Genomic DNA, 9,714 nt, shown 5'->3' with positions numbered 1-9,714 from the left:
GAGAGGCTCTGACAGTACCTGACTAACACAGATGTAGAGGTTCACAGCCATCCATCGAACTGAGTACAAAAATCACTTTTTATTTTGATAAAATATTATCTGTCTTCCACAAAATGACTCTGAATTTCTACCTAAGATTTGCTAAAGCATATATCATCCTTCCTATTTGTAATTGCAAAAGACATTTTTTTTTCCTACTGCCAGTCAATTGTAGCCTTATAAAATTTGGATTCTTATGTTCAACTCTGAACCTTTTAGTTCTACACAAAGCTCTGCATATTGGCAGGCAGCTTAGACTATTTCTCCCTCTCCAGTGTATGCATGCACAGACCTATTCTGTGTGCATGAAAGAGGTAATGGAGACCGCCTTCCAAGCCACTATGCTAAGGCCAATCGTTTCTTGACCTGCGTCTTTATACTCTAAACCATTGGGGAACTAAACGTGGTGGTTTTGTTTCTCATAGCAAATCCTCTTTTTACAGTCCCTCACAGGCATGCCCACAGGCCACCTTGATCTAGGCAGTTCTTCAGTTGAGACTCCCTTCCCTGGGACCCCTGGCTGTGTCAAGCTGACTGAGAACACTAACAGGCACACATGTCCAAGGTGTTTTTGTGCTCATAACTCTCCATATGAGTTGGCCACAGCAATTGTCTAATTTGGACATGATTTTTTTTTGTTTTTAAAGAACTTGTATATTTCATCATGTTGCTCAATTTAGTCTATATACATTGGTGTTTTCTAATTGGTTTGGTGGGATGATACATGTAGGAAGGCCTTTTAAGCTACGTCTTTTGGAGAAATCTCTTAAAATGTTGGAAGTTCAGCATGGACCTAAAGTCTCTTCCTGTCTACAGATGGTGGCAGCAGAAGCAAAGGAGAACATTTCCCGTACGAGCAAGAAATCAAGTTCTTTGCCAAAGTACAGTATACAATGCACCTTGTTTCTGCCTCAGTTGTATATTTGTAAAATAGACCCATCCGATCATCACTACTTTTTAGAATACATTTGTCTATAAATGCTACTCTATTACGAGTAAACACTCTCTAGCTCAGAAATACCTGTATGACTCACGTGAGACAGGTTTGTTTGTGGGGTTCTTAGTCAGTACTTACCTTATGCTCACTCAGATCTCCCCAATATGTTCCTCACATGATTTGGTTATGCAAAAAAAAAAAAATCTAAGTTCTAATTCTTTCAGCTCATGATCAAGTAGGCTTCATCCCAGGGATGCAGGGATGGTTCAATATATGGAAATCCATCAACATAATTGACTATATAAACAAACTCAAAGAAGAAAACCATATGATCATCTCATTAGATGCTGAGAAAGCATTTGACAAAATCGAACATCCCTTCATGATGAAAGTCTTGGAAAGATCCGGAATTCAAGGCCCATACTTAAACATTGTAAAAGCAATATTATTGATCCCATTTCATAGGAACTTGTCAAGGGCTTTCCATATTGCTGCGGAAATCATTACTTCCTTCAACGAAGGAGGGATGGCCTAAGGACAGCGCAGCCAGGTGCTGGGGTCACTTCCATCCTTAGGTATGTCAGGAAGTAGACTGCCCTGGGGACTGACAGAGGAGACATGTTAGTTTCCCTTAGGCAAGTGTGTCTCTTGACAGGTAAGCCGGGGGCTTACTATTCCTGACAGTTTTATACCAATATACTTGTATTGGTGATAGTGCAGATAATTTCTATAAGCACCATACTTGATAGATTTTTCAAATGGCATGCTTTTTGAATGATTAATAACCTTTGGTTTTATTTTCAGAATTATACATTTTACTGGATGTCTTGTCTTTTCTTTCCACCCAATATAGCACTCAGATTTTCTTCCAGTCATCCAAAGATGTGGTTTATGCCAGGATGGACATTGTTAGTAATAGATGGATAAATGGTAGATGGACAGGACCCAGAAAGAGATAGATGATTGCTAGATAAATATATCTGTCATTGCCAGCCATCACACTATTGCAAAACCGCCTATTTACCCATCACTCCAACTTGCTGCTTATAGACACCTAATGTGGCTTAATTTCATCCTCCATTTTAATCAAGTATTTGCAATCTTCCAGCCAGTATAAAACTCTTATAAAGGCTTTCAAGAGAGTGATATTGTGTAAATTGTATATTTAGTCATTCAGTATAACTGTTTTATGCAGCAAGGTAGGAGAAAAACACTATATCCAGCAAAATAGAGCAAGTACCAGTTCTAGAGGTCAGAAAATGACTGTATCGATCTAAATATCCAACTTAGTTTCTTGCTTTCTTTTACCTAGAGAGAAAGAGAGAAAGAGAGAGGGGGGGAGAGGGAGAGGGAGAGAAAGAGGGAGAGAGAAAGAGAGTTCTGTCCAAAATTATATGTGCAAATGCCTTGGAGGGGCAGAGAATATAAGATTTTTCTCTAATAAGATCAAAAAGGCCTATCACCCAAGGAGGTAGCCCTGAGCTGAGATCTGCTGGTAAGGAGCATGGAGAGTCAGAAGCACCTGTCACAGGCAGGGAATTGCATGCACCGAGATATGTGCACAAGTATACTGAGTAGGAGAAAGTGTCAACCCAGGGAGCGGGGCTAAACCTGAACATAAGAGAGACTTCAGCTTTGAGACAGATACTTTGTACAATGTGTGGTTTTGAGTGGGACTTTTGTTTCATTTTCCATTCTACATCTACAAAGCATCAATGCTGGGGCCACCACACATAGTAAACAGTAGTACCAACAGGATGATATTACACCCTTGGCAGTTCTCACATATAATAGTGATTCAGTGTGTGATAATCCAGGGAATTCAAGAGCCCATTGGCCACTGAACTTCATTTTATGAACACTATCATATATGTCTCACATTGAGAAAATAAGGAGAATAATTTTGAACTATTGAGAACTTCTGTGTTCCTAGTAACTATCTCCCAGCACATCCTATTCTGTCTCCCCACTACATGCTCATATGCATGTACACATGCATACATACACACATACACACATACATACATACAAACATGCTCACGCACACATATATACACACATGCACATGCATGCACACATGCATGCATATACATACGTGCACATACATGGGATGAAGCTGACAGAAGGGATCTAGATGTACCCACTGAATTAGCATGAGTGTAGTATTATACAGGGCTCTCTGTGTGTTCTTCACTGTGGTTCTTCTCCCTCTCATACTGCACTCCATAGATCTGTTTTCTCTTCCTCTCTTTCAGGTTGTTCTTCCTTTAATTGATCAGTATTTCAAAAACCATCGCCTGTACTTCTTGTCTGCTGCAAGCAGGCCTCTCTGCACTGGAGGACATGCTTCCAACAAAGAGAAGGAGATGGTGACAAGGTAAAGAGCTATGGCCTTAAAGCTTTATATTTGATTTCTTTGTGTTTGCATTTGGGTCAGAGAACCAAGCACAGGACCTAGAGCAGGGAGAAGAGTCTCTCCTCCTCTTTGCCCTGAGCCGAACACTAGGTGTGTAGAGGTCTGTGAGTTAACACATATGTATGTGTTAGATACAGATCTTCTTTTTATTTTGCCATTTAAAGGTAACACTAACAAAAGAAATAAAATACCATTCAAGACAAAATAGTTAGGGTACTATCTCCAGCCATCAGTACAAAACCAATCAAAATAATAGCTGGAGTATCCAAGAAGGCTGGAAAGGAATCTCCAGACTGGCATTTATAAGAAATGTTCAGAACATTTTCTGAACATTATTTTCTTTGCATTTTTCTTGACAATCTAACATTCTGACAGCTTTTTTAAAAAGGAAGGCAGTGTTCTACTTAGATACTTTTAATTTAATGTTTTAAATTAAATCATAACCCCATCATGGTAATGGAATTAAACAAAACAAAACGAAACAAAACGAAATGTGCTTTTCTGGTATTCTTTTGTGCCTTTCAACCTGGCATCTTAGAAATGCCTTATTTGGTTTAACACTGACATCTTCTTTATAGATTTTTTTTTAATATAGGGGTCTACTGCATTTCTTGGGTGTATTTTCTTAAAACTCTGTTAGGACTCAGTCCACATGAAGATTGACAGCCATGAAGATCTGGGGCACCACATTGCTCACAATCCTCTCAAGCTTTTCGAATATATCTGAGCAATATTTTCATAAATGAGAGTAAACTATATGAAGAGCCCTTGCCTCTCTTGGCCTTGACTTTCCTGCCATGTGGAATAGTCATGTCATATCAGAGAGAGTGAATTGTAACTGGGGGGGGGGGGCGAACACCACTGGTGGAGAGGATTGAGCAGTCTAGGCTTGACTAATGTGAGAGGATGGAACTAGCTGGAGTGTCCAGCTCATTTAATTTTTATTACCTAGTTCCCCAAGTACTTGATGTCACTTCACACATACACACTGTCTGTCTGTAACTTTATCTTGGTATCTCTGTCTCTCTGTCTATGCCTCTCTCCTTTCCTATTTGTCTGTCTGTCTGTCTGTCTGTCTGAATGTCTCTGTCTCCCCTTAAATACTGATCTCCCTGTGAGGTTGATAAAACACACTACTGTGCACAGCAGGATCAGGGGCAGTGCACAGTCAGACTCCACTGTGGGACTGCACTCCCTCAAACTTGAGCATGACCTCTTTCCTAAATTCCCTAAGAAGGGAAAGAGCAGTCTTGCAGAACTTCACACTGGTGCTCACTCATCAATGTCTCCAGTTCCATGGCCCTGTGGACTGGGAGAATACACACAGCTAGAAGACCAGAGGCACCCAGAACCCACAGAGCATGATGAACCCCAAATCCTCTGTTCTTTCTGTGGTCACTTAGCTGTTTGTGACAGAAACCTTGTTCCCCAAAGCTGTTGGTAACTTAAAGGTCATACACACACACACACACACACACACACACACACACACACACACACACAAATGAAGCCATAGTAGAAGTAGATTATTTCATAATGGTGCTTTAGTGTCTATTATAGGAAGTTAATCTTACAGGGAAGGATTCATACCTAAACCAACAGATAAGGTAATGATAAATTAAGGTGAAAAAATAGATGCAATATACTATGTAGTTAAAAATAATGATGGCTAGAGATAACTAATTTAGGTAAATGACAATAATAAAATTCACTTAAAATATTTATTAGCCAGACTTGCAGAAGTACCTACCTTTTCATATCTATACTACAAGTAAGAAGTAGACACAATTCACTTGAGGTACAGAGATAGAATATCTGAGATTTTCAGGTGCCTGAGTATAACCAGTTGAGTTAAATATATAAGTAAAATGAACAAACAATAAGATCAAGGAGCTGGATAAATGGCTTAGTGGTTAAGATCATGTATGACTCTTGCAGAGGATCTGGATTTGGTTCCCAGCAACCATATTAGGTGGTTCACAATCATCAGTAACTCTGCTTCCAGGGGATCCACGCCTTCTTCTGACCTCTTCCAGCACTTACTTACACTTTGTCTGTTTCTATGTGTGCTTGTGCACACAGGGACACACAGACAGACAGACAGACAGACACACACACACACACACACACACACACTTACAGAGAGAGAGAGAGAGATGCAGAGAGAGAGAGAAAGAGGGAGAGAGAGATCAGGTAGATTAAGTGCTAAACCCTGACCTTACCATTAAGACTAGACAAGGATACATTGAAATACATTGTTAATGCTGTAATATTTGTTTAAATTAACATTTAATCTTTACACCTAGCAGAAGTTTCCTGAGTCCTAGTTAATTTCTCCCTAGTTACAAACCCACAATCCTGTCAGAGACTTTCTATACTCATTTCCTAGCACTCAACATTCTTCCTGAAACATTTATTGTGTCCAAAGTCAGGATCATCATGTCTGCAATATGTAAGATTTGGAACAACAGAGGCACAGGCAGTAGTTTAGGGGATGTACAGGCTGTGGTTTGTAAGAATCACAAGTCCTATTTGCCCAGAGATTATATCCCCAAAGCGATGGAAATTTACCTTCCTGGAAGAATTAGCCTTTGGTGTCTGCTGTTGTTGCTTTTCCTGATGCGAGGTGGTTAGTGAGCAGTAAGGTTAGGAAGGCAGACCTTTCTCTGGCTCGTTCTCCTTAAGTGAAACAGTCGGAATAGAAGGAGCTGCAGAACCGTCTGTTCCCCAAAGAGCCTAACAGCCTAGGTGTGGATCCATCAGGAGCAGCTGTGGTAACATATAGTCAACTATTATAAATTCAGTAGTCCATGAATGCTGCACTCGAATGCTGGAGGGTCGTGATCAATACCCACAACACAAGTGAGGATGCAGCCATGGAGTGTGTGACCTTAGGACTGAACTGTCACTCCTTGTAGAAAGATAAATCCATCTTTGGAAAGAGGCCATTTAGAAGCCACTGTGAAGCTCAGAAGATGAGGGGGGTCTTGGTCAGAGTTGCTTTTGTTTAAAAAATTAGTAAATAAAATTATAGTACAAATAATATACACATCAACATCAAATATCACATCTAAGAACTACATACAGAGATCTTCATTTTTGAAATATTTTGCTCTGTTAAATGGCGTTCTCAGATCTTAACTCAGACCTTTGCAGATGAACATTTTCTTGAAAAAGCTACAAAATACCCTATTCAATCAACTTTCATCAATAAATTAATCAAGCTGGGTATGATGGCACCTGCCTGTAATGTCAGTACTTAGGAGTAAAAACAGTTAGATTATGAGTTCAAGGATAGCCTGGACTCCTTGGTTAGCTTGAGACCAGCCTGAGATGTGTAGCTTGTCCATGTCTGAAAAGAAAAAAAAAATCAACTAATATACTTTTAACAATCAATTAATCCAGGTTAATTACAGAGCCATCTGATCAAAATGTACTTTCTGGTGTAGTTGGTCTCTAGTATTTTCTTACCCCTGGTGCTGGGAACTTCGGTGTTGGGGGCAGGGATCTGGGGAGCAAGGAGCCAGCTGACCCCACTGAGGAACCCAGTTTAGATAAAACTTTACAGCCCTCCAAGAAAGAGTGCTGGGAATTGCTGACAACTTGTTCCTTGGAGAGCTCAGAAGAGAATGAGTCAGATGGCAGAAGCTGTGATCTGGTGGATTAAGTGCCATGGTGGTGCTGGTCACATGGTTCCTGGAATTATCAGAAGGGAACACCCAGAGGGTGCAGTGCCAGTGCAGGGCTGGACACCAGGAAAGGCTTCCTGGGGTCTGCACTGCTTGAGCTGAGTCTGGGGAACAGGGTTAGGGACTGTGAGGAGGAAATGGGGTATGACAACCAACAAGAGCACAGGGTGTCCCTACAACGGGGGCCCTCGGGAGGTCACGGGGCTGGGAATGGAGGAAGAGGAGAGGCTACACCTACTGTCATAGCTCTGGAATTTCCACTGAGGGGTAATGGGTTTGGGACTGTGATACGGACTAAGGAATATAAGCTGTGGTTACTTAGAATGCCCCGTTGATAACCGCTGTGAATTTCCTGGGACCCCAAGGTAGGGCGATAAGAAACACACTCAACAAATCCATCATCATTAAGATGCCTTCTCGTTATCACCTCTGGCCATTTCCTCTGACTGATCTTCAGATAATCAGTCCAGATTCAGCTTCTCATTCTTAAAGTCTAAATCTAAAGGATGCTTGGTATTTATCTAAGGAGCACAGTTTAGTATAGAAGAGATGGTTTACCTGAGAAAGGAGCACTAAAACTTATTATAACATTTCTGCCCAAAGTACCATATTTCTGTTTGTCAGCCATGCCCATGATAATAACCAGGTGCGCTTGGACATAGTAAATTAAACTTTTCCCATGCGGTTTTCCTGTAGTTCCATTCTTCCTGAGGTTTATAGAGATGGCTTCTGTATTAATGAGCTTTGCTTCCTATTTTATTTTTTGTTTCTTTACTTATAATATGTGCTTTTTTAACCATGTTGTTAAGATACGCAGAAGTCCTTTCTTTACTACCCTATTCATCCTGCTCAGAGAATCGACCCTTTTCTGCGTGACATCATGTTTGCTTTCTTTTCCGGCTCATAGGTCAGCTGTTTTGTTTTTCTTTCTTTCTGTCTTTCTTCTTCTCATCTTGTTTAATTTATTTAATTTCCCCCTGTCTTTTTTCTACCTTCCCTACCCCTCCCTTTTTTCTCCTTTTGTTTTTTTCTTTTGTCCTCAGCCTGTTCTGCAAACTTGGAGTTCTTGTCAGGCATAGGATTTCACTGTTTGGTAAGGAGACCCTTGGGGAATTTCTAAGCATGACCATCCGGGGCTTTTCCTTTGCTAATTTCTGAGCATGGCCATCCGGGGCTTTTTCCTTTGCTAATTTTGCACTGTGTTGTGTGTTGCTATGTTGCATGGATGCATGACTGCATGGCTGCATGCATGGCCGTCATAGGCCAGACAAGTTTCTGGAGATTGTATATAAGTAACATTACCTACGGCAAAATGGAGGGCTATGACTTCCCTGAGCCAGTCCAATTATGACTGAAAAACTAAGGGTATTTAATGAAAGGAGCGCAAGAGTGAAAGTGGCAAGTTCCGCCATATTTTTATTTTGAGGGTAAAATGAAACAAAGCTCTTGGATTTTTTTTGCCCACCTCTCTTTGGAAATTAAATAACAATAATAACCTGATGTTAATCCAGATTGGGAATTTACCTTTCGTTTTCAGTGTTCTCAGCTACAGAGATGTTTGTCTCCTGCATTCCAAACATTGGAGCTTGGTAATTGGGTGATAGTGCCCAAGAGCTTTGCTTGGTCAAAGTGGCTTCTGTGGACCAGTGGACCACTCCCCCACACCCAGCCTTTTTCTGATGTGTCTGAGGCTCCACATAGGTCAAGGCCATACTCCTGAGCACTTGTACCCACACAGCCGTGCCGGGTGGCACTCACACAGCCATGCCGGGTGGTACTCACCTTTGCAGGTGTTCTTACGTGGAACTTTAGGAACTGGCAGCTGCTGGCAGAATCTAGTTCCTCATTGAGTGTACAAACTGCCAAAGCAAATTTGAGCCCTTTGTTCTCTATGTTTTGGGGATAATTTGGGGATATTTTATTGACTTATATGACTAGAAATGCTTTCAGTTTAACTATAGTTTTATGAAAGACTATAGATTTAGAAAATCAAGTCCTTCTTTAAAAAGTGACAATGAATAAACTGAGAGTTATAGACAGACACACACACACACACACACATAGAGACAGGTACAAATAATATACAAATAATAATTCTTATTAAAAAATTTAAGAAGTAATTGGTTTTGATACAATTAGCTAGTTTTCTACTGGATATTTCTCGTATCTAGAATGTTCAGTACACTTATATTTATCAGTTTACTCATATTTTGTATAAATTGTCTGAGTTTTTATGTTATTACTTAAGATATCTAAAATTTTCAGGGACTTGTCTTCAAAATGATTTAGCCTTAACTATTTTTGCTTAACTTCTTATCAATAGACAACAATTCATTTGTAAACTCTTCTGTGAAGATTCTCATATTGTGTTCAACTTTCCCAGGGTGCAACATATTCAAATACCCCTTTGCATCAGAGAGTCTTGTTTAATTATGGGTAGTTCTGATGGGAGACTTATGTGTTACTGCCAGTGTTTATATACTCATCTGAAAGCATAACATTGTATTATGCTCTAACTGGCCACCTATTTATTTCATACTCTTATTTCTTTTTCTTTCTTTTATTTTTTTAGAGACAGGGTTTTTCTGTATAGCCCTGGCTGTCCTGGAACTCACTCTGTAGACCAGACTGGC

The 9,714-nt window shown here is 40.2% G+C and overlaps 1 protein-coding gene across 8 annotated transcripts in view; it reads left to right on the top strand.

Annotated features, from left to right (window-relative positions):
* The window catches only part of Ryr2 (ryanodine receptor 2), a 600,588-nt gene that overhangs the window by 470,524 nt on the left and 120,350 nt on the right, over nucleotides 1-9,714 (top strand). For all 8 annotated transcript variants that reach the window (XM_031357976.1, XM_031357968.1, XM_031357974.1 and 5 more), the window contains 3 exons: nucleotides 856-920; nucleotides 3,232-3,353; nucleotides 8,125-8,174. In XM_031357976.1, coding sequence (XP_031213836.1) covers nucleotides 856-920; nucleotides 3,232-3,353; nucleotides 8,125-8,174 — 237 coding nt within the window. The remainder of the gene's footprint in view (nucleotides 1-855; nucleotides 921-3,231; nucleotides 3,354-8,124; nucleotides 8,175-9,714) is intronic.

Source organism: Mastomys coucha, unplaced genomic scaffold (genome assembly GCF_008632895.1).
Source record: "Mastomys coucha isolate ucsf_1 unplaced genomic scaffold, UCSF_Mcou_1 pScaffold7, whole genome shotgun sequence".
In the NCBI taxonomy this organism is placed as follows: domain Eukaryota; kingdom Metazoa; phylum Chordata; class Mammalia; order Rodentia; family Muridae; genus Mastomys; species Mastomys coucha.
The sequence above is the reverse complement of the archived record's forward strand: the minus strand, read 5'-3'. Positions and strand labels throughout refer to the sequence as shown.